This window comes from Salvelinus alpinus, chromosome 12 (genome assembly GCF_045679555.1).
Source record: "Salvelinus alpinus chromosome 12, SLU_Salpinus.1, whole genome shotgun sequence".
Lineage (NCBI taxonomy): Eukaryota > Metazoa > Chordata > Actinopteri > Salmoniformes > Salmonidae > Salvelinus > Salvelinus alpinus.
In genome coordinates, this window is record NC_092097.1 from 16,750,390 (window position 1) to 16,774,950 (window position 24,561).

The 24,561-nt window shown below is 42.5% G+C and overlaps 2 protein-coding genes across 8 annotated transcripts in view; one reads left to right on the forward strand and one right to left on the reverse strand.

Moving 5' to 3' along the window:
- Positions 1-13,970, forward strand: part of LOC139536569 (6-phosphofructo-2-kinase/fructose-2,6-bisphosphatase 4-like) — a 34,429-nt gene extending 20,459 nt beyond the window's left edge. For 3 of the 7 annotated variants that reach the window (XM_071337206.1, XM_071337208.1, XM_071337204.1), the window contains exons 6-14: positions 5,359-5,415; positions 5,502-5,623; positions 7,384-7,591; positions 7,726-7,872; positions 7,978-8,082; positions 9,987-10,116; positions 10,226-10,288; positions 10,431-10,495; positions 11,058-11,963. In XM_071337206.1, the coding sequence (XP_071193307.1) occupies positions 5,359-5,415; positions 5,502-5,623; positions 7,384-7,591; positions 7,726-7,872; positions 7,978-8,082; positions 9,987-10,116; positions 10,226-10,288; positions 10,431-10,495; positions 11,058-11,117 (957 nt within the window). In that variant the 3' untranslated portion in view covers positions 11,118-11,963. Of the gene's footprint in view, positions 1-5,358; positions 5,416-5,501; positions 5,624-7,383; positions 7,592-7,725; positions 7,873-7,977; positions 8,083-9,969; positions 10,117-10,225; positions 10,289-10,430; positions 10,496-11,057; positions 11,964-12,427 lie in introns of those variants that run through there. The other 4 variants (XM_071337207.1, XM_071337205.1, XR_011667330.1 and 1 more) reach the window with 3 other exon arrangements.
- A 4,544-nt stretch (positions 13,971-18,514) lies between these two features.
- Positions 18,515-21,245, reverse strand: LOC139536572 (actin-related protein 2/3 complex subunit 4-like). Its single transcript, XM_071337211.1, has 6 exons — positions 21,042-21,245; positions 20,463-20,581; positions 20,271-20,382; positions 19,491-19,586; positions 19,223-19,393; positions 18,515-19,109 (listed from the first exon to the last, which is right to left on the reverse strand). Exons 1-6 carry the CDS (start codon positions 21,093-21,095, stop codon positions 19,104-19,106), a joined length of 558 nt encoding a protein of 185 aa, XP_071193312.1. The 5' UTR covers positions 21,096-21,245; the 3' UTR covers positions 18,515-19,103.
- Between the last annotated feature and the right edge of the window lie 3,316 nt (positions 21,246-24,561).

The following is a 24,561-nucleotide window of genomic DNA, read 5'->3' on the forward strand; positions in this document are numbered from 1 at the left end:
TGCCTGTAGTCCCTGATCAGCTCCTTTGTCTTGCTGACGTTGAGGGAGCGGTTGTTGTCCTGGCACAACACTGCCAGGTCACTGACCTTCTCCCTATAGGCTGTCTCATCGTCTGTGATCAGGCAAACCACCGTTGTGTCGTCAGCCAACTTAATGTTGGAGTCATGCGCGGCTATATACACACAGTCGTGGGTGAACAGGGAGTACAGGAGCACGCACACCTGAGTGGCCTCCGTGTTGAGGGTCAGCGTGGTGGATGTGGTGTTGCCTACCCTCACCACCTGGGGGTGCCCGTCAGGAAATCCATGTTGCAGAGGGAGGTGTTCAGTCCCAGGATCCTAAGCTTAGTGATGAGCTTGGAGGGCACTATGGTGTTGAACACTGAGCTGTAGTCAATGAACAGTATTAAGGCATTCTGTTCCTTTTGTCCAGGTGGGAGAGGGCAGTGTGGAGTGCAATAAAGATTGCGTCATATGTGGATCTATTGGGGCGGTATGCAAATTGGAGTAGGTCCAGGGTGTCTGGGATGATGGTGTTGCTGTGAGCCATGACCAGCCTTTCAAAGCATTTCATTGCTACAGATGTGAGTGCTACGGGATGATAGTCATTAAGACAGGTTATCTTAGTGTTATTGGGCACAGGGACTATGGTGGTCTGCTTGAAACATGTAGGTATTACAGACTGGGTCAGGGAGAGGTTGAAAATGTCAGTGAAGACACTTGCCAGCTGGTCAGTGCATGCTCTGAGTAAGCGTCCTGGTAATCTGTCTGGCCCCGCAGCCTTGTGTATGTTAACCTGTTTAAAGCTCTTACTCTCATCGGCTATGAAGAGCAAGATCACAGTCTGAAACAGCTGGTGCTCTCATGCGTGGTTCAGTGTTGCTTGCCTCGATGTGAGAAATAGAAGGAATTTAGCTCGTCTAGTAGGCTTTCATCAATGGGCAGCTTGCGGCTGGGTTTCGACGAGCTTCCGAGCCAGCGTAGTAGGATTTGTTCTTAGCTCTGTATTGCCATATTGACTGTTTAGTGGCTTGTCGGAGGTCATAGTGGGATGTCTTACTAGCGTCCGGATTGTCCGACTCCTTGAAAGCAGCAGCTCTTTAGTTCCGTAATCCAATCTCCCTTCAAAAGCAATAAGAACAACACTATAGCGAAGTATAGTTTTTAGATGAGCTAGTTTTTTGGCTAGGCATCCATGTCTCCAATTTCTGTGTTCGGTCACTGGGGGTGACGCCGTCGATGCACTTATTAATGAAGCGGGTGACTGATGTGGTAAACTCCTCAAATCTAATCAAATTGTATTTGTCACATGCACCGAATACAACAAGTGTAGACCTTATCGTGAAATGCTTACTTACAAGCCCTTAACCAACAGTGCAGTTCAAGAAGAGTTAATTTTTATTAACGTCAGTATAAATATTTTATTAACACAATAACAAGGCTATATACAGGGGGCACCGGTACCGAGTCAGTGTGCGTGGGTACAGGTTAGTTGAGGTAATTTGTACATGTACAGTTGAAGTCGGAAGTTTACATACACCTTAGCCAAATGCATTTAAACTCAGTTTTTCACAATTCTTGACATTTAATCTTAGTAAAAATTCCCTGTCTTAGGTCAGTTAGGATCACCACTGTATTTTAAGAATGTGAAATGTCAGAATAATAGTAAAATGATTTATTTCAGCTTTTATTTCTTTCATCACATTCCTAGTGGGTCAGAAGTTTACGTACACCCAATTAGTATTTGGTAGCATTGCATTTAAATTGTTTAACTTGGGTCAAATGTTTTGGGTAGCCTTCCACAAGCTTCCCACAATAAGTTGGGTGAATTTTGGCACTTTCCTCCTGACCGAGCTGGTGTAACTGAGTCAGGTTTGTAGGCCTCTTTGCTCGCACACGCTTTTTCAGTTCTGCCCACAAATTTTCTAGAGGATTGAGGTCAGGGCTTTGTGATGGCCACTCAAATACCTTGACTTTATTGTCCTTAAGCTATTTTGCCACAACTTTGGAAGTATGCTTGGGGTCATTGTCCATTTGGAAGACCCATTTGCAACCAAGCTTTAACTTCCTGACTGATGTCTTGAGATGTTGCTTCAATATATCCACATTTCCCCTCATGATGCCATCTATTTTGTGAAGTGCACCAGTCCCTCCTGCAGCAAAGCACCCCCACAACATGATGCTGCCACCCCCGTGCTTCACGGTTGGGATGGTGTTCTTCGGCTTGCAATCCTTCCCCTTTTCCCTCCTAACATAATGGTCATGATGGCCAAACAGTTCTATTTTTGTTTCATCAGACCAGAGCACATTTCTCCAAAAAGTACAAACTTTGTCCCCATGTGCAGTTGCAAACCGTAGTCTGGCTTATGGCGGTTTTGGAGCAGTGGCTTCTTCCTTGCTGAGCTCCCTTTCAGGTCATGTCGATATAGGACTCGTTTTACTGTGGATATAGATACTTTTGTACCCGTTTCCTCCAGCATCTTCACAAGTTCCGTTGCTGTTGTTCTGGGATTGATTTGCACTTTTCTCACCAAAATACGTTCATCTGTAGGAGACGGAACGCGTCTCCTTCCTGAGCGGTATGACGGCTGCTTTGTCCATGGTGTTTATACTTGCGTACTATTATTTGTACAGATGAATGTGGTACCTTCAGGCATTTGGGAATTGATCCCAAGGATGAACCAGACTTGTGGAGGTCTACAACTTTTTTTTTTTTTGAGGTCTTGGCTGATTTCTTTTGATTTTCCCATGATGTCAAGCAAAGAGGCACTGAGTTTGACGGTAGGCCTTGATATACATCCACAGGTACACCTCCAATTGACTCAAATTATGTCAATTAGCCTACTAGAAGCTTCTTACACCATGACTTCATTTTCTGGAATTTTCCGAGCTGTTTAAAGGCAGTCAACTTAGTGTACGTAAACTTCTGACCCACTGGAATTGTGATACAGTGAAATAATCTGTAAACAATTGTTGGAAAAATGACTTGTGTCATGCACAAAGTAGATGTCCTAACCGACTTGCCAAAACCATCGTTTGTAAACAAGAAATTTGTTGAGTGGATGAAAAACGAGCTTTAATGACTCCAACCTAAGTGTATGTAAACTTCCGACTTCAACTGTAGGTAGGGGTGAAGTGACTATGCATAGATAATAAACGGCGAGTAGCAGCAGTGTAGAAAAGGGGGGGGGTGTCAATGTAAATTGTCCGGTGGTGATTTTATTAATTGTTCAGCCTTCTTATGGCTTGGGGGTGGAAGCTGTTGAGGAGCCTTTTTGGTTCTAGACTTGGCGCTCCGGTACCTCTTGCTGTGCGGTAGCAGAGAAAACAGTCTGTGACTGGAGTCTCTGACAATTTTATGGGCTTTCCTCTGACACCGCCTATTATTATAGGTCCTGGATGGCAGGAAGCTTGGCCCCAGTGACGTACTGGGCCGTTCGCACTACCCTTTGTAGCGCCTTAGTCAGATGCCGAGAAGTTGCCATACCAGGCGGGGATGCGACTAGTCAGGAAGCTCTCGATGGAGCAGCTGTAGAACATTTTGAGGATCTGGGGACCCATGCCAAATCTTTTCAGTCTCCTGAGGGGGAAAAGGTTTTGTCTAACCCTCTTCACGACTGTCTTGGTATGTTTGGACCATGATAGTTTGTTTGGTGATGTGGACACCAAGGTACTTAAAACTCTCGACCCGCACCACTACAGCCCCGTCGATGTTAATGGGGGGCTGTTCAGTACGCCTTTTCCTGTAGTCCACGAGGAAGGGCAGTGTGGAGTGCGATTGAGATTGCGTCATCTGTGGATCTGTTGGGGTGGTATGCGAATTGGAGTGGGTCTAGGGTGTCCGGGAGGATGATGTTGATGTGAGCCATGACCAGCCTGTCAAAGCTCTTCATGGCTACCAACGTGAGTGCCACAGGCAGGTCATCATTTAAGCAGGTTACCTTCACTTCCTTGGGCACATGGACTATGGTGGTCTGCTTGAAACATGTAGGTATTACAGACTCGGTCAGGGGGAGGTTGAAAATGTCATTGAAGACACTTGACAGTTGGTCCGCGCATGCTTTGAGTACACATCCTCGTAATCCGTCTGGCCCAGCGACTTTGAATGTTGACCTGTTTAAAGGTTTTGTTCACATCGGCTACTGAGTGCGTTATCACAGTCATCCAGAACAGCTGGTGCTCTCGTGCATGCGTCAGTGTTGCTTGCCTCGAAGCGAGCATAAAAGGCATTTAGCTCGTCTGGTAGTCTCGCGTCACTGGGAAGCTTGCGTCTGGGTTTCCCTTTTGTGGTCCGTAATAGATTTCAAGCCCTGCCACATCCGACGAGCGTCAGAGCCGGTGTCGTAGGATTCAATCTTAAGCCTGTATTGACGCTTTGCCTGTTGGATTGTTCATCCGAGAGCATAGCGGGATTTCTTATAAGCTTCTGGGTTAGTCTCCCGCTCCTTTAAAGTGGCAGCTCTAGCCTTTAGCTCAATGCGGATGTTGCCTGTAATCCATTGCTTCTGGTTGGGATATGTACGTACAGTCACTGTGAGGACAACTTCGTTGATGCACTTATTGATGAAGCCAATGACTAAAGTGGTGTACTCCTCAATGCCATTGGATGAATCCCGGGACATATTCCAATCTGTGCTAGCAAAATAGTCCTGTAGCGTGCTAGCAAAATAGTCCTGTAGCGTCCGTGTCATCTGACCACTTCTGTATTGAGCAAGTCACTGGTACGTCCTGCTTTAGTTTTTGCGTGTAAGCAGGAATCAGGAGGATATAATTATGGTCATATTTGCCAAATGGAGTGCGGGGGAGAGCTTTGTATGTTTCTCTGTGTGTGGTGTAGAATTTTATTTTTTACTCTGGTTGACATGCTGGTAAAAATTTGGTAAAACTGATTTAAGTTCGCCTGCATTAAAGTCCCCGGCCACTAGGAGCACCGCTTCTAGGTGAACCTAAGTGTTATCCGATGAATCCCGGAACATATTCCAGTCTGTGCTTGCAAAACAGTCCTGTAGCTTATGATCTGCTTTATCTGACCACTTCTGGTAATTCCAGTTTGAGTTTTTGCTTGTAAGCAGGAATCAGCAGGATAGAGTTATGATCAGATTTGACAAATGGAGGGAGAGCTTTGTATGCATGGAGTAAAGGTGATCTAGAGTTTCCTGCATCAAAATCACTGGCCACTAGGTGTACTGCCTCTGGATGTGCATTTTCTTTATTTGGCCCTATACAGCTCGTTGGGTGTGGTCTTTCTGTCAGCATTGGTTTGTGGCAGCAAATAGACTGCCGCGAAAAATATAGATGACAACTGGGACTTAGATGTCTTTCCTATCCTGGGGGTTTACGATCTTATCTTTTCTCCTAGGTGTTCTTTGTAGAGTCTGTTTGTGAAGACCCTGAAGTCATTGCAGAGAACATTGTGGTGAGTGCTCTTCCACAGTTCCTGTAGGTAACTCTTTGGAGAGAGCCAACGAGTCTTATATCTCCCCCGTCTCTTTCTCTGCTCAGCAAGTGAAGCTGGGCAGCCCTGATTACACCAACTGCAACACAGAGGAGGCTATGGAGGACTTCAAGAAGAGGATCAAGTGTTATGAGAACTCCTATGAGACCCTGGATGAGGTTCTGGACAGGTGAGCAACTTATCTCACTGATAAGCAAAGAGTTCTCTCCTCTTTGATTAGCAAGTGGTTGTTTTTACAGTTGTAACGGCAATTTCCAGGTGGAGAAAAAAAAGTAGTGCAGTTGTTGATAAATCCCATCAAAAGGAATCTGGTTCATTACAAGAATTCTGCGAGGACACCACCAGAGCAGAAGCAAAGAAAATGTCTAACGGTCCCTTGTATATTAGTCACATAGCACCGAATGTTCTGTAAACACCAGCCCAAGAGGCTTGTAGGAAGTCAGAACATAAGCTGCGACAGAATCACACAGTGTCATAGATACATTATGACTGTCCTCAAATTCAGTCTTCAAGACTGGCAGACATTTTATACTGTCTGTTAAACGGGTCAATAGAACATCAGTACTTCGTTACAACAGAACTATACTGAACAAAAATATAAATGCAACAATTTCAAAGATTTTACTGAGTTACAGTTCATAGAAGGAAATCAGTCAATTGAAATAAATAAATTAGGCCCTAATCTATGAATTTCTCTTGACTGGGCAGGGGCACAGGCATGGGTGGGCCTGTAAGGGCTTAGGCCCACCCACTGGGGAGTCAGGCCCAACTAATCAGAATTAGTTTTCCCCCACAAAAGGGTGTTATTACAGACAAATACTTCTCAGACCCCCCCCTCCCCAGACAATCCCGTAGGTGAAGATTGGACATACTGCCAAATTCTCTAAAACAATGTTGGAGGTGGCATATGGTAGAGAAATTAACATTCCATTTTCTGGCAACAGCTCTGTTGGGCATTCCTACAGTCAGCATGCCAAATTCACGCTCCCTCAACTTCTGTGGCATTGTGTTGTGTAACAAATCTGCACATTAGTGTAGGTGCCTTTTATTGTCCCCGGTACAAGGTCAACCTGTCAAATGATCATGCTATTTAATCAGCTTCTTGATATGCCACACCTGTCAGATGGATGGATTATCTTGACAAGGAAGTAATGCTCACTGACAGGAATTTAAACAAATTTGTGCACAAAATTTGATCTCTTTGTGCATATGAAACATTTCTGGGATATTTTATTTCAGCTCATGAAACATGTGACCAACACTTTACATGTAGCATTTTATATTTTTATTCCGTATACTTAAAGATCGCTCCGGCATTTCCTGGTTGCAAAAATTCTAATAGGTTGCCTAATTTCAGTTTGTGACAAAATAAGCAAGTATAGTGTAGAGTCATTGTAGCATCTAAACTGCTGTGAAATATATTTTCTATAACCAAATATATTTTATTTTAAGCTGGTGTCCAAACAGAAAGTAAAAGACTCAAAAAAGAAACTTAAGAACTGGAAGCATAGAAATGGCGCACATGGAATCAATCTACTGCTTCTTAGACTTTCTCTTAATCTGAATTGACAGATCTATAACTCCTATTTCTATGTGAATTTGGTCAAGTCGCCCAAGAAGTTACATTGCCGCTTTAAGTAAATATGTTAATCATACATGGTTAACTCCTGTTTCCCTTCCCACAAGGTAAATCACCTGTCTGTACGTGCAGGAAAACACTATCACGTTTATTACATATCAGTCCATATCCACAGTAAATCAAATAGTAATTAATCAAATAATGTCCCATTACAACAGTCAATGACATGTTGATTGTCCTTTTAATCTGGGAATAATTTTAAAGCTGGTTTCAATGCATGTTGTAACTACGAGGTTTCTCTCTTGTATAAAGTAAGGGATTCCTAAAGCTCTATGACATGTATCTCCCAGGCATCTGTCCTACATTAAGATCATGGATGTGGGCCGGAGGTACCTGGTGAACCAGGTCCAGGACCATATCCAGAGCAGGATTGTCTACTACCTCATGAACATCCACATCACGCCACGCTCCATCTACCTGTGTCGCCATGGAGAGAGTGACCTCAACGTCAAGGGCTGCATTGGAGGAGACTCTGGGCTCTCATCCAGGGGCAAGGAGGTACGGCTAACTCTATCCTTAGATTCCATCTCTACCTTACAAGTTCTACTTTTCGTTTCTTCAGTATTTAATAGGTTTCGATATTTTGAGAATGTTTTTTTTTCTCTCTTTCGTGTTGATTGTTCCCTGGGCAGTTTGCCAAGTATCTGCACCAGTTCATCCAGTCTCAGGAGATCAGTGATCTGAAGGTGTGGACCAGCCAGATGAAGAGGACCATCCAGACAGCTGAGGCTGTGTCTGTACCATACGAGCAGTGGAAGGCTCTCAACGAGATAGACGCGGTGAGAACTCGACTCCGTAATGTCACCTGTGTGACTGTCGGTGATCCTCAACCACACCCCATACAGTTTGTATATCTGAAGTGCTGTGTTCTGTGCTATCCTCAGGGTGTGTGTGAGGAGATGATGTATGAGGAGATCCAGCAGCACTACCCTCTGGAGTTTGCAATGAGGGACCAGGACAAATACCGCTACCGTTACCCCAAGGGAGAGGTGAGTGAGAGGAGAGCATTCTCTAATGCCTCATTTAATCACATCGGAAGTTTACATACACCTTAGCCAAATACATTTAAACTCAGTTTTTCACAATTCCTGACATTTAATCCTAGTAAAAATTCCCTGTCTTAGGTCAGTTAGGTTTACCACTTTATTTTAAGAATGTGAAATGTCAGAATAATAGTAGAATGATTTATTTCAGCTTTTATTTCTTTCATCACATTCCCAGTGGGTCAGAAGTTTACATACACTCAATTTGGTAGCATTGCCTTTCAATTGTTTAACTTGGGTCAAACGTTTCGGGTAGCCTTCCACAAGCTTCCCACAATAAGTTGGGTGAATTTTGGCCCATTCCTCCTGACCGAGCTGGTGTAACTGAGTCAGGTTTTTAGGCCTCCTTGCTCGCACATGCTTTTTCAGTTCTGCCCACAAATTTTCTATAGGATTGAGGTCAGGGCTTTGAGATGGCCACTCCAATACCTTGACTTTGTTGTCCTTAAGCCATTTGCCACAACTTTGGAAGTATGCTTGGGGTCATTGTCTATTTGGAAGACCCATTTGTGACCAAGCTTTAACTTCCTGTCTGATGTCATCTCTAGGAGACAGAACGCGTCTTCTTCCTGAGCGGTATGACGGCTGCGTGGTCCCATGGTGTTTATACTTGCGTACTATTGTTTGTATAGATGAACGTGGTACTTTCATGCGTTTGGAAATTGCTCCCAAGGATGAACCAGACTTGTGGAGGTCTACAATTTCTTTTTCTGAGGTCTTGGCTGATTTCATTTGATTTTCCCATAATGTCAAGCAAAGAGGCACTGAGTTTGAAGGTAGGCCTTGAAATACATCCACAGGTACACCACCAAATGACTCCCATTATGTCAATTAGCGTATCAGTAGCTTCTAAAGCCATGACATCATTTTCTGGAATTTTCCAAGCTGTTTAAAGGCACAGTCAACTTCTGACCCACTGGAATTGTGATACAGTGAAATATTCTGTCTGTAAACAATTGTTGGAAAAATGACTTGTCATGCACAAAGTAGATGTTCTAACTGACTTGCCAAAACTATAGTTTGTTAACAAGAAACTTGTGGAGTGGTTGAAAAACAAGCTTTGACTCCAACCTAAGTGTATGTAAACTTCCGACTTCAACTGTATGTATTATGAAAGGGCTCTACCAACCTGGATACTTTTATGTGTTTTATGTGTGCCAAGAAATGTGTGTGACAAATTGCTTCTGCTCCGCTGTAGTTCTTCACAATGGGAATTTGCATCAAAATAGATGAGAAACTAAGTGACTGTTTTGCTCATGCGGTCCAAATATAGTTTAATTTGGCACTGGGACATTAAACCACATCCAGGTGGCTAATAGCCATGTACACCTTGCTAATGAGCCCAGCCTGGATAAGCTGCCTCTCAGACAGCGTGAGCTCAGCACCATGCTGTAGTAAATAAAGCCCCCTTCCTCCCCTGTCTGTGCTCAGGCTCTGTGCTCAGGCTGTTTTTCAGTTGGCATGAACACGCAGTGGTGTGTTCTCACTTTTAGTCCATCCCATTGCTGCCACTTAGAGAGATGGAGGTGGTGATTAGCGAGGTGGTCTCCCACTCAGTCGTGGGAGAGAGCATCGTTGTCTGACTAAGATGCTTTACTACAGTACTAATGGCTTATCGTTATGTGGGCCTACATTAGGATTAAGTGTTCTACCTTGTTTTTCCCACTGTAGACCCATTACTGAAGATAATTTCTCCTGTTGCAGTTTTTGTCTGTGCTGTTTTTAATTTATTTTTACCTTGAGGTTTTTGTGTGTGAGACCCTATTGTGACCCTGCCCTTCTGGGTGAGTGAGTATCTTGGTTTGTCTGTTTGTCTATCGGTGTATCTGACAGTTACCCTGTCCCCTCAGTCCTATGAGGACCTGGTGCAGAGGTTGGAGCCGGTCATCATGGAGCTGGAGAGGCAGGAGCATGTCCTGGTCATCTGTCATCAGGCTGTCATGCGCTGCCTGCTGGCCTACTTCCTTGATAAGACAGCAGGTCAGTCTGGTTGTCTCTCCTGGATAACAGTGATGGTGTTTCTTTTCGCACTTTGTAGATCTCTTTTGTAATAGATTTCTTAGTCTTGTGTGTGTGTGTTGTTTCTCAGAGGAGCTGCCCTACCTGAAGTGCCCACTGCACACCGTGCTGAAGCTCACACCAGTTGCTTATGGTAAGACTGGCCTTCCACTGCTACCCAGTCCTGTCTGCACCTGTGTCAATGTCAATATCAATTGCAAAATAACATAAATGTTTTAGTATTTGATTTAGTGGTTTATAATGCAAAAATGCACCTTTCTGGGCTCTGTCTTCAGGCTGTAAGGTGGAGTCAATCTACCTAAATGTGGATGCAGTGAACACTCACAGAGAACGACCAGAGGTTGGTATATCTACATACATGCATACATACACTAATTTGATGGATAAGTGCTATGCTTGACGGATAACTCAACTCAGTAACCTGTTGTTGAGGAGCATTTGAATGCAGCTGTAATGTTTTTCAACAGTCCCGGTTGCCATGGCTTCACAATCAGAAGAGCATTTAATAGTAGGGGTTAGAGTGTATTCTTTATTGTAGATATGTGTCCTGTTCACTGATATCAGTACTGAAGATGGTGATAGTGACTCATGTAGTGACCTTTGTCCATTGCTTTTTCACACCCTCTACCTGAATATACCTGTTAGAGGATTGTGGGATAGAACTTTATGATTCAATGTATGTCATCAGGTGAAATCTGCCATTGGGAATCATGCTCATGCCATTTCTTTATTGTATACGTAGAGAAGAATTTGGGGAGTGTAACTATGAGAATGAACTTGGGTAATTACATAATGTACTGTGCATCTTTATCACATCATGTCTTTCCCACCCATCCTCCCATTCTATCTTATTTTGTTCCCCTGATGTTTGACCGCAACCTTTTTGTTTCATTGCTGAACAGAACGTAGAGGTGTCACGGATGGCAGAGGAGGCTTTGCTAACAGTACCAGCTCACCAGTGAGATAGTGTCCCTCACTCGCTCTATCCCTCACACTCCTTCTTTCCACTCCTCCCGCTGGCCCTGCCTCCTTATTTCCTCCTTCAATCAGGCAGTTAGTTCTCAATTACTCCATACCCTCTACTTCCTCACTTCAAAAGCACTCTGATTGTTCTACTCAGATTGAGTTGAAGTATCCAATTAAAGTAATGATAATTAACTGGAATCCAGTTCATTTGAATATCCTTACTATAAGTAAGGGTCTGGTGTCCTTTTTTTGCCTGTTTATTGAAATTATATTTTTCTCTCCAAATTGACATGCTCTTAATGGTTTTGCAAATCAATGTTGTATTTCCAAACCAGAGCACATTTTCATTTCAAATGTTTATTTTAATTTTAGGATAATCTTTTTAATTTAGTCTCATGGAAGAGTAGGGATCCTAATAAAATACCTATTCAGGAAGCTCAGTATTTGGAATATTTGTCAGTCATTTGTCATGTGTGGCTGTTGATGTGATTCTATGTCTTAATTAGTTTAAAAGTTGAATGTGTGTCTGTCGATGTTCATTTCATTGCACAAATGTCTGCTTGTTGCACAAATGTCTACTTGATTTGAGGTAGTGTTTTGCACCTGGACTCTGAGTCTTAAATTCTTTTAGTACTAATTCTTTTTTGAATTCAGTTTAGTATATATTTTTTATTTCATCACTTAAGATTAAATGTTTATTTATAATCATGTATGAAGAAGGCCCAGAGGAAAACAACATATTTTTTTATAAAAATGTGAAGGTCTGCTCTATATGGAATATGACGTATGAGTAATTTCCACATCACTGTTTACTGACTGCTAATAAAATCTACTTGACCAGTCCTGCTGTATTTTATGTATCGATGCATCAAACCTCATGTTTTTGTTCTACAAATGTCTTGATAAACCTCTGTGCTACACAAATAAATAGCATTTGTTCCTCAACCTTATTCGTATGCAAAGGCTGGATTGGAAATAATTTCCTCTGAACGAACGCCTATTCATCACTCTGTACAAACGCCTGTTGGTAGAACATTGCTTGTCCGTCTGCCAGGGATGGTAACCATTACCATTGCAGTAACACTCTTCATCCACAAAGCATACTGCAAAACATGCCCCACCCCCCTCCACTAATTTACTTTTCCTAGATTAGGGATTTAGGGATGGGTAATTGACGGCCCCCCTTTTGTAGGTTAATTGGTAACCCCAGCACATCTCCCTTGTTTTGAAATACCATGGACAGATTTGATTAGTCAGCCTGGTGTCTTCTTCGAAGGGATGTAAAACTTGTATGTTCCTCTTTCAGAACGTCAACATTCATCGCACCACAGAAGATGCCTTGCAGACAGTCCCAGCTCACCTCTGAAATCAAAGCCAATCGGGTTGAAGTTGGGCCTCTTCTGTCTCCCAGATTTGTCACTACATGTGTCATTACTTGTGGCCCTAGTGGTACAGTCTGGACATGAGCTGTTCAACAACCCACTCAACCGATGCGTTTTTTGTGGGGTGATGTGTTTTCCACTCCTTCTGCCTCTGAGCACAACCTCATCTGATTTTGGTGTCTATGTTCAGAGCAATGTGACCTGGAGGATCCAGAGCCTTTTGGCATTCTCAATTTTGCCTGTACTCCTGTCTTTCATAGGTATAATTCTCAGTCTACAGCACATTCAGTCCAATTGTTAGAGGTCCGAATAGAAATGTGAATACAATTAACCTGCTTGCATTGTAGGGTTTGGGGGTATGCATTCACAGAATTACTCTATCACCTATTGCTGCTCCAATCTCATGGTTGGAAGAGCCATAAGTCCTTGGTACTAGTTTGGTTTGTGTGTTAAGGCTTTACGTACAGCTGACAGTCTTGTCTAGGAGAGAAAGGGACTGAAATGTATTTTTGTAAAGTATGAACCCCTCAGTATCTGTTTCCATTATCTTGTCCAGTAAAAAAAAAATTGGGCGACATTTAGAAAATTTGCTTAGAAAATAGATTAGACAATTGCCCGCTGCATACAGTGTGTTTCCATTGAACATTCTAGTGTCGATTTTAAAAACTGCAGGATGTAATAACGTCACACCAACAAAACAAAAAACTAGTATTGAATAGAAATAGTGGTTGAAGTGTTTCTATTACCCACTTAGGCAAATTATACACCCATGAATTGGAGACAGCCTGTATGCCCTCCCACCTATCGGTTTTATGTCTCAGGTAGCCCGCAAAAGTCAGCATTGATCGAATGCAAGAATTTACCTATACTGTATTTGCCATATTCTAATAATTATCATGTGCCAACATATCGCAAGAAATTTGCTTAAAAACGGCCAAATTTTCTATCAGCGTCATGGCATAATGTGAACAACAGCATGAGATGAGTTATAAAACAGTATTTTTTTGTGCCATGGCAAAAAGTGTAGAATTGCGGAGGGGGTGTTAGGGTTAGAAACTTGCACTCCTGTTGATCTGAAATAATTGGATGGTGAAACTTGATTTTCTGGATGCAAGGCATAGAAATTCAGCCGCCTTGAAAAGTAAGGATGAGGATCCTGCAAAGAAATATTTTTATAGTTGAAAAATGGATTTAGAATTAAATGTGGAGTGGAACTTCATAGTTGTGTTGACATCAAGTGCCCTGCGTACTTTTAAACTATTCGGTAATCATAATTTATCCCAAAAACACTTTCCACCATTTGTCGCAATATAACAAGTTGACAAAAGAAAAGTATACCCGTCTAACAGATTATTTATTTTTTGATCTTTCAAAAATGTCTCCATTATCTACCGTTTCCATTACACACGTCACAAATATTATTTTTTTAGATGTTGCTTTTGTCGAATAAACCTGGGTCAATGGAAACCTGCCTACTGTTACTCTTTAGAAAGTATTGATTGTGTGATTCACTTGTCTAATTTGAACCTCAGACGTGTCACTGTGTTGTCTTTTCATGTCAATGTGTTATGTAATCTACAGGTAACTTTCAAAATAATGTAAACACTTGAATAAATGAGGGATACAAAGTATATTGAAAGCAGGTGCTTCCACAGGTGTGGTTCCTGAGTTAATTAAGCAATTAACATCCCATCATGCTTAGGGTTATCAAATATGGTCTATTATATTGACAATATAGTCGATTGACCGCTTTAACAATGTTAATGCATGTCCTCGAAGATGGAAGACAGTCTGGTGAGAGGCGAGATCAGTTGGGAGACCATTCTAGCCAGTGTGAGGGCAGATTGCTTGTGAACACCAGCCCATAGAGCTCGATAAAGGACTAATCTTTATCTTTGCAATTAGAGCGTCTGTGACAGCATGGACAGCGCCTTCATTTTAAAGTATTCAATTTTCTTCTTCATTGGCTCATTGCTCCCAACTCTTAGGAATCCCCACCCAGTTGACTACTTTAAAATGGTGGAAGCCCTCAATGGGAAATATCCATGTTAAAACTGGTAATATCTATGATTAGTCCTATATCTATCACAGCAGGCACCATTACGATATGAAGTAGTTTTTTAAAAGTTGCCGAAATGCATTTGAAACAACCTAACCATTACAAAACATTTATCCGATCAAATAAGCCTTATGTAACAAATTAGCAATTACATTTTTTGTGGATCAAATTTAACACTCTCATTGAGCTACATAAAAAATATATATATATATATTTCGTGGACAGATTTTGGGTAGAGTAAAACCTCTTGCCATTGCCATCTCAGTCACCAGATCTCAACCCAATTTAACACTTATGGGAAATTCTGTAGCGGCGCCTGAGACAGTATTTTCCACCAACACCATAAATAAAAAAACTAATGATGGGATTTCTTGTGGAAGAATGGTGTCACATCCCTCCAATAGAGGTAGACACTTGTAGTATCTATACCAAGGCGCATTGAAGCTATTCTGGCTCGTGGTGGCCCAACGCCCTATTAACTTAAGACACTTTATGTTGGTGTTTCCTTTATTTTGGCAGTTACCTGTATTTATCATATTATTATACATATACTAAATAAAAATATAAATGCAACATGCAACAATTTCAAAGATTTTACTGAGTACAGTTCATATAAGGAAATCAGTCAATTGTAATAAATTCATTAGACCCTATTCTATGGATTTCACAGGACTGGGCAGGGGCACAGCCCTGGGAGGGCATAGGCCCACCCACTTGGGAGCCAGGCCCAGCCAATTCCCCACAAAAGGGCTTTATTACAGAATAAATACTCAGTGACATCAGCTGTTCAGGTGGCTGGTCTCAGACAATCACGCAGGTGAAGAAGCCGGATGTGGAGGTCCTGGGCTGGTGTGGTTAGGGTTGCAAAGGGTCGGAAACTTTCTGGTAAATTTCCAGCATTTCTCTGACATTTTTCCATGGGAAGTTAAGCCCAGGAATTTGGGGAATTATGCTTAAATTCATCAAGAAAGTTAGCTTTTAACAGTGAACCTTTTTTTATGGGATACACATAAGGCAATTCTAGGTCTTGTGGCATATTTTGGTTAAACTATCTCCAATTCAATGGAATTGCAACCCTCTGCATGCACAGTGCATTATTCCATCACATGTGCAGTGCACTCTTCCATCACATGTACAGCTGATTCTCAAGATCTTGCACACTAATGAGATGCTATTGAGCCCACACTACTACACTGTCTGAGCCAAGGACCACATGCTTTCTGGTAAGTTTTGATTACAATACTGGGTGGGGTGAATATATTTTATATGACATACGTGATTTTTTGTTAACTAGTAAATAGTAGCCTACAGCAAAGTGTGTAGGTGTGTACCTATTTTTTTCCTCATCTTTACAGGAAATGCCACGGGCACTATCTGATGTGTGGAGACATTTCACTAAAGCTAATGTAGAAGGAAAAGCTGTGTACATTTGCAAATACTGTGCCAAATCACATGTGAAAACTGCAACAAAGATGCAGAATCATCTGGCCAAATGCATAATGTTCCCTCAGCGGTCACAACAAGCAACCTCTGACGAAAGTCCCTCTACTTCTATTCGAGGTGAAAATGATGAATTAGATACCTTATCGATAGCAACAGCTCATGGTCCTCCTGGAATCAGAAGTTTTTTTGACTCAATGGAGGAACGTAGTCAGAGAAATGCTGATAAAAGTCTTGCTCGAGCTGTGTATGCAACTGGTTCCCTCTGATGCTCACAGGCAATGTGTATTTGAAGAGATTTCTGAATGTTCTTCACACAGCATACACCCTTCCAACCAGACATGCTTTATCTACTCATTTGATGGATGCAGAGTTCAACAGAGTTCAAGTGAAGGTCAAGCAAATCATAGAGAAAGCTGACTGTATTGCAATCATCTCTGATGGGTTGTTGAATGTTCGTGGGCAAGGAATAATTAACTACATAATCTCCACCCCTCAACCAGTATTCTACAAGAGCACAGACACAAGGGACAACAGACACACCGGTCTCTACATTACAGATGAGCTGAAGGCAGTGATCAATGACCTTGGACCACAGAAGGTATTTGCACTGGTGACAGACAACGCTGTGAACATGAAGGCTGCTTGGTCTAAAGTGGAGGAGTCCTACCCTCACATCACACCCATTGGCTGCGCTGCTCATGCATTGAATCTGCTCCTCAAGGACATCATGGCGCTGAAAACAATGGATACACTCTACAAGAGAGCCAAGGAAATAGTTAGGTATGTGAAGGGTCATCAAGTTATAGCAGCCATCTACCTCACCAAGCAAAGTGAGAAGAATAAGAGCACCACATTGAAGCTGCCCAGCAACACCCATTGGGGTGATGTTGTCATCATGTTTGACAGTCTCTTGGAGGGGAAAGAGTCTCTCCAAGAAATGGTCATATCACAGTCTGCCGATATGGACAGCCCCATCAAGAGGATCCTCCTGGATGATGTATTTTGGGAGAGAGTGGTAAGCAGCCTGAAAACAAAAGCTGTAGCCATTGCACGGATTGAGGGAGACAATGACATCCTGTCTGATGTTCAGACTCTGCTTGCAGATGTAAGAGAAGATATCTGTACTGCCCTGCCCATTTCACTGTTGCTCCAACTAAAATTGTTTATTTCCATTGGAAGGATTTAATAATTTGCAATTATGTCTACTTAAGGTAAAAGGTTTGTTTCTATCTCCATCTGATATAGTAAATATATCCAATGCAAAAAACATTACATTTAAATTGTATTATTAATTTGCATACATTTCCATTAATTCCCACTGAAAGTTTCCACCTCTGAATATTTCCCAAAATGTGCCACCCTAGGCGTGGTTACACATGGTTTGCGGTTGTGAGGCCGCTTGGACGTACTGTCAAATTCTCTAAAACAACATTGGAGGCAGCTTATGGTAGAGAAATTGACATTGATGCCGTCAGCATGCTAATTGCACGTTCCCTGAAAAAAACTTGAGACATCTGTGGCATTGTGTTACGTGACAAAACTGCACATTTTAGAGTGGCCTTTTATTGTGCACCTGTGTAATGATCATGCTGTTTAATCAGCTTGTTTATAAGCCACACCTGTCAGGTGGGTGGATTATCTTGGCAAAGGAGAAACGCTCACTAAACAATGATATAAACAAATTTGAGCACAAGATTAGAGAATTAAGCTTTTTGTGAGTATGGAACATTTCTGGGATCTTATTTCAGCTCATGAAACCAATACTTTACATGTTCCATTTATATTTTGTTCAGTATATTTCTATTGTTTGGCTACACAATCAGCAGGTGCAGATATGTGGACAAATCCAATTGTTGGTGCTTATATAGGCTGCTATTGGATCCAAATGTTTGCTCATTGTTTTCAAAATGTCAAGAATCCTCCTCTTACAGCTTCAATAAAGATGTTGTGGTATTTTTATACAGATGCCTCAGATTCATAGAGGACATCTATTACAATTGACCTCACAGTTAACATATCTTTTTCTGGAAATGTGGATTTCTCAATGACATAATTGCATACAACTTACCAAAGATCACTAGTGTTGAATGAATATGCTGGAACAAAGTGTTATGAAAATAAACTTAAGAAAATAATTGTCTATAATGCAATACATGTTTGCAGTTTTAGGCTTACGAAAGAAGGGAAATCACCTTCAACATAAATAATCCAACCACAGTCTGAGCTAGAGGCCCACTCGACCAGGAAGCATGCAAGATCTGACTCACTCATATTAGGGCCAGCAAACACATTCACTTCCCCTTTCTCACAACTGAAATAATACAGAGACCTTTACTAACAGAAACAGCTGATCTTAGCAGAGACTAGTCTCAACCAACACAGCTAGTGCCATAGAAATAGAACTAGACAAAGTGCATATCAAATGGTATGCACACTCAACCTCATGACTGAGGATGTGGACAAAAAGGAGAGAATTTATGGGACACACACAAGCACCATTACTCAAAAGTACAAACAAGCCATCATGAGTTTTATTTGATTAGGTCATTCATTATTATAATTTCGTATCTTATGACACCTTAATAAATCTGTGATGCGTCTTGTACTAAAATGTAAACATACATCTTGTTTTTCCTCTCTCCATGATGAGCGTACTGAACAGGTTAATATTTTGTAACAAAAAGGAGAATGATTTTTTTTTTTTTTTTAATGAACAAACGAGTACATAAAGAATGTATAAAAACAATACAGGCTGTTTCAGTTGCAACACATTCTCATTGATATTCATGACGGGGACAACCTGGTTAATACTTTTAAGGACCCGCCTTGGTTTTGAGATTTGCTCTAAGAGGCAGAAAATGAAACATTTAATTATATACAGTCATCAATATTTATGAGTACAGTACATACTTGGGAGACGCAGTTGGGTGCCACACCCACACTGGAATGGTCACTTTTCTATAGTCTTCGCCACGGATTGGTTGTTCACTCACAGTACGCGTCGCCACTCTCTTCCTGCTATCGGGCCCTTGAGCCTGCCTTTTCACAGATCCATGGCCAAGTCATGTGATCAGTGAGAGGGATGCGATGACACCGCCTCAGAACTGCAACAGAAGCCATTGACAAACATAATTGTTTCATTATTCCCATTGATTTGACCACATTTCTATAAATGCATTATAATCTAGATTTTCTTCTAAAAACATAGCAGTCTTACATTCTTGAGGAACTCCTCCGCAACAATACGGGCACGGGCATTGACAGACAGCTTCATCTCGCTGATCTCCTTGTCAATCTCCTCCATGAAGGTGATGACGAAGTCCACTAGCTTGTGCTTGTACATCTGCTCTGTGTGGAAGTTGGTGATGAGGAAACTAATGTCATAGCCCTAGATGACAGGATGGAGGAAGAGAGAGGTCTTAGAACATCCGAAGCAATACTAACACCAACTGGATCGTATCCTGTTTTCTTGACTCCTCTCTCACCTCAACGGATTTCCTCCTGAGAATGAAGAAGTTCTCTGCTCTCATCATCATGAAGCGCATGAACTTGTGGCACAGGATCTTCTCAATCTCATCAGCCTGATGGAGCCAATAAGAGCACCAGTAAGCATTTCCCTTGAACACTTTTTTTATTTTATTTTTTATTTTTTAATTGGCAGACGAAGGCATTTAAAATCTACACTTAGTGTACAAAACATTCCTAATATTGAGTCCCCCTCAGAACAGCCTCAATTTGTTGGGGCATGGACTCTACAAGGTGTCGAAAGTGTTCCACAGGGATGCTGGCCCATGTTGACTCAATGTTTCCCACAGTTGTGTCAAGTCTTGATTAACACAGGAAACTGTTGAGTGTGAAAAACACAGCAGTGTTGCAGTTCTTGACAGAAACTGGTGCGCCTGGCACCTACTACCATATCCCGTTCAAGGGCATTTAAATCTTTCGTCTTGCCCATTCATCCTCTGAATGGCACAGATACACAATCCATGTCTCAATGGTCTTAAAGCTACAATAGGTTATATATATATATATGTCTCCTCCCCTTCATCTACACTGATTGAAGTGGATTTAACAAGTAACATCAATAAGGGATCACAGCTTTCACCTGGATTCACCTGGTCAGTCTGTCATACAAAGAGCAGGTGCTCAGTTTTTTTTTTTAACACTCAGTGTATGAGAGACTTTACTTACTTAAAACAAACACACAACATCAAGATAATGGAAGGGTGACATTGAAAGCGAAAAGGAGGGTCATAACCCCTGACCTGCTTCACAGCAATGCTGACTCGCACAGAGTTGATGGAGCCCTCGATTAGGACCTTCTCCTTGTCATTGCGGCTGATTACCACAGGCTGTAGTAAGAGCTCTTTACTACTCCTGTAATGACAAAAGACAATGTGTCACAAATAACACTAATGATATCATTATGAGAAGAGAGCACGAGAGAGCTCACTCACCTGACCTCCACCTCTGGCTTGTTGTGGCGTTCCACCACCTGAGAGGAGAAGTTCTCCAGGCAGAGGGCGGCCTGCAGTGTGGCACGCACAGCATTCAGGTATGGGCGTAGTGTCGCTGTCTGAGGGAGGGGTTGACGACATAAACTTTGAAACACTACTATTACAGATCAATGATCACGACAATCTTCCAGAAACCTTTTTCCACTCCCATTCTCAGGACACACAACTGAGGCTTTACCTTTACGTCTCAGACAGACTGCTGTCCAGACCTCTAGAGAGGAAGTACCATGTTACTACAAGCATATTTAGCCTCCTTGGTCATTTGCATAGTATTGAACAATCAATGAATGTTGTGGTGGTGTCAGCGCGTTATAGATGTAATATAATCTAAGGGATCGGATCAGACAAGTATACAAGTCCAACTGGCTTGATAACAAGCTTGATCCAGATTTTTTTTTAGAGCGCACCGTCCCGCCCACATTAATCTGTGCAACTATCAAGCCACCAGAATAAAGATGGTTTAACCTAGGATTTTGAAAACAGAGAATTGCATCGGTATTTATGATTAAAATCACTCACCATTTCTCTGTTGTTCTGGGTTTGAAGGCGGAAGTTATAGTGCCACGCCTGCATTCAACATCTCTTCCGCAAATGTTACACTTCTTATATCACAGCGAACAGGGCCAGAGAAGAAGAGGCAAAGCGAGAGGGTCGACTCCGCCCAAAATCTGTCTGCGCACATTAAGCAGACCAAGTGAGGAGTTTTTTTTATTTTTTATAGGTGAGGCATATTTGATCGAATAGAACTTTCATAATGCTTAGGTTGTTACGAGTTTATTGATATGTTTTCTACAAAAGATCATTGGCTAGCTAGAATGTTCCAACCTGATCTGGCCTCTTCCCACCTTCCTAGCCAGCAGATCCGACCCGCATACATACAGCTGCACTAGGATCAGACAGCATTTCTGTGTATATTAAGACAACGGAGCAGGCACGAGATACGCAGTGGTGGAAAAAGTACCCAATTGTTATACTTGAGTAAAAGTAAAGACACCTTCATAGAAAATGACTCAAGTAAAAGTGAAAGTCCCCCAGAAAAATACTACTTGAGTAAAAGTCTAAAAGTAGAATATCAAAAGTATCAAAAGTAAAAGTATAAATAATTTCAAATTGCTTATAATAATAACATCAGATGGCACAATTTTATATATTTGTATAACTTCCGCCTATTTTTTTTATTTAAAACTTTCCTGTCCTGCTAAGCATTGAAAATTTAACAAATACTTTTGGGTGTCAGGAAAAATGTATGGAGTAAAAAGTACATTATTTCTTTAGGAATGCAGTGAAGTAAAAGTAAAAGTAGTCAAAAATATAAATAGTAAAGTACAGATACCTAAAAAAACTACTTAAGTAGTACTTAAGTATTTTTATTTAAATACTTTACACCACTGGAGATATGGCTCGGAAAACATACTTCAAATCAAATTGTATTTATCACATGCGCAGAATTCAACAAGTGTAGACTTTACCGTGAAATGCTTACTTACGGGCCCTTTCGCAACCATTCAGAGTTAAAAAGTAAGAAAATAGTAACGCAATAGATAACAGTAAGGGATGGATTGAAATTTACAGAATGGTTACCAGGAGGAAAATGGGGCAATTTCAATCAAGGGGAGGGTTTAGTATTTTTAAATCTAGTCTGGGGGGGTCATGTAATTGATGACATTTCAATATTTCTTACTGTTTTATAATTAGTTGCTTATTAAGCTATGAAACGATGTGTACCCGATGCCACCCCTCATCTTTGATTCTCTGCTGGGCGTGCAATATCAAGTGCTGGGCAACATAGGCTCACTACTGCGTGTTTCCCCCAGTCTCTACAGCAGTGGAGGGGGGGATTGAAAATGACTGGTGTGGGCTCAGAGAATCAAAGATGAGGGGTGGCATCGGGCACACATCATTTTATAGCCTAATAAGCAACTAATTCTAAAACAGGCTATTTAGAATGGTCTCAATCAAATGATCCATAGCCTATAGGCTAGAAAGCTCTTGACCTACTCCACAACAGCCCAGTCGATGTGGTTGGAGGTGTGCTTAGCCCTCTGTTTCCTGTAGTCCACGATCAGCTCCTTTGTCTTGCTGACGTTGAGGGAAGGGTTGTTCTCCTCCCTGTAGGCTGTCTCATCTTCGTCGGTGATCAGGCCTACCAACGTCGTGTCGTCAGCAAACTTAATGATGGGGTTGGAGTTGTGCGCTGCCACGCAGTCGAGTATAGGAGGGGACTAAGCACACCCCCCTGAGGGGACCCATGTTGGTGGTCAGCATGGCAGATGTAGTGTTGCCTACACTCACCACCTGGGGGCGGCCCATCAGGAAATCCAGGACCAGTTGCAGGGGAGGTGTTTAATCCCAGGGTCCTTAGCTTAGTGATGAGCTTGGAGGGCACAATGGTGTTGAACGCTGAGCTGTAGTCAATGAACAGCATTCTCATGTAGGTGTTCCTTTTGTCCAGGTGGGAAAGGGCAGTGTGGAGTGCAATAGAGATAGTGTCATCTGTGGATCTGTTAGGGCGGTATTTGAACTGGAGTGGGCCCAGGGTGTCTGTGATGATGGTGTTGATGTGAGCCATGGACAGCCTTTCAAAGCATTTCATGACTACTGTCACGCCTACGCCTGCTCCCTCCCTCCGGTGCTCGATGTTGCCGGTTTACTACCCACCGATCCTGGCAACCCAGATCAACTCCAACACACCTGGAGTTGATCACCACCCTGATTACTCTCCCTTCATATAGCCCTCAGTAAGACTTAGTCTTCAGGAAGTATTGGTTTTGGTTACGTTCAGTACGCTTCTCCTGTTTTGTATTTTATTGATGTTTATTATTATTAAACTCACCTTCTGCACCTGCTTTCTAACTCCCTGCGTATAAGTTACAGCTGCAGATGTGTGTGCAACGGGGCGATAGTCATTTAGACAGGTTACCCTGGAGTTCTTGGGCACAGGGACTATGGTGGTTTGCTTGAAAAAAGTAGGTATTACAGACTGAGTCACGGCGACGTTAAATAATGCGTACTGAACGTAACCAAAGGAGTGAAGACACTTGCCAGCTGGTCAGCGCATGCTTTGAGTACGCTTCCTGGCAATCCATCTGGCCTGCGACCTTGTGAATGTTAACCTGTTTTAAGGTCTTACTCCCATCGGCTACGGAGAGCGAGATCATACAGTCATCCGTAACAGCTGGTGCTCTCTTGCATGGTTCAGTGTTGCTTGCTTTGAAGCGAGCATAGAAGGTATTTAGCTCGTCTGATAGGCTCACGTCACTGGGAAGCTCACAGCTAAGTTCCCCTTTGTAATTCATGATAGTTTGTAAGCCCTGCCACATCCGATGCGTGTCAGAGCCGGCGTAGTAGGATTCGATCTTAGCCCTGTATTGACATTTTTCCTGTTTCATGGCTCATTGGAGGTCGTAGTGGGATTTACTATAAGCATCGCGATTAGTGTCCCGCTCCTAGAAAGCGGCAGCTCTAGTCTTTAGCTCAGTGTGGAAGTTGCCTGTAACCCATGGCTTCTGGTTGGATATGTATTGACCGTCACTGTGAGGATGATGTCGTCAATGTACTTATTCATTTAGCCGGTGACTGATGTGGTAAAGTCCTCAATGCCCCAGCAGCGGAGAGCAGGCGCAGCAATGGATCCCCCACAGAGGAGGGCTGTACCCATGCAGAGGAGAGCAGGCACAATGGCAACGGTTCCCCAACTGAGGCTGGCAAGTCCCCAGTGCAGGAACCAGAGGAGGGCCTAGGGGAAGCCCCGGAGCAGGCCCCGGCAGTAGATCCAGAGTCAAGGCCAGATCAGGAGGCAGTGTTGGTGAGTCCAGGGCAGATGGTGGACCAGCTCTGACCCCAGGTGCAGAAATAGGTAGTGCCCCTGGGACAGGACACTGGGGGGCAAGGTCTGGGTGGTCACCCCAGATTAAGTATGGTGTATCCCCCACAGTCACGTCGGGGGTTGAGTCCTGTGCATGCTAGTTAGGGTCATCCTGGATACCCCGAACAGGACCCAGGGCTGTTGCTGTGTCCCGTGATGGGCCCATGTCAAGGC

Excerpts from the sequence above, each read along its gene's own strand:
- LOC139536572 (XM_071337211.1), bottom strand. The coding sequence starts at position 21,095 with ATGCAGGCGTGGCACTATAACTTCCGCCTTCAAACCCAGAACAACAGA. Across the intron at positions 20,582-21,041 it reads CCCAGAACAACAGAGAAATG|ACAGCGACACTACGCCCATA; the intron begins GTGAGTGATTTT and ends CCCCTCCCTCAG. Across the intron at positions 19,394-19,490 it reads TCAGGAGGAAATCCGTTGAG|GGCTATGACATTAGTTTCCT; the intron begins GTGAGAGAGGAG and ends CCTGTCATCTAG.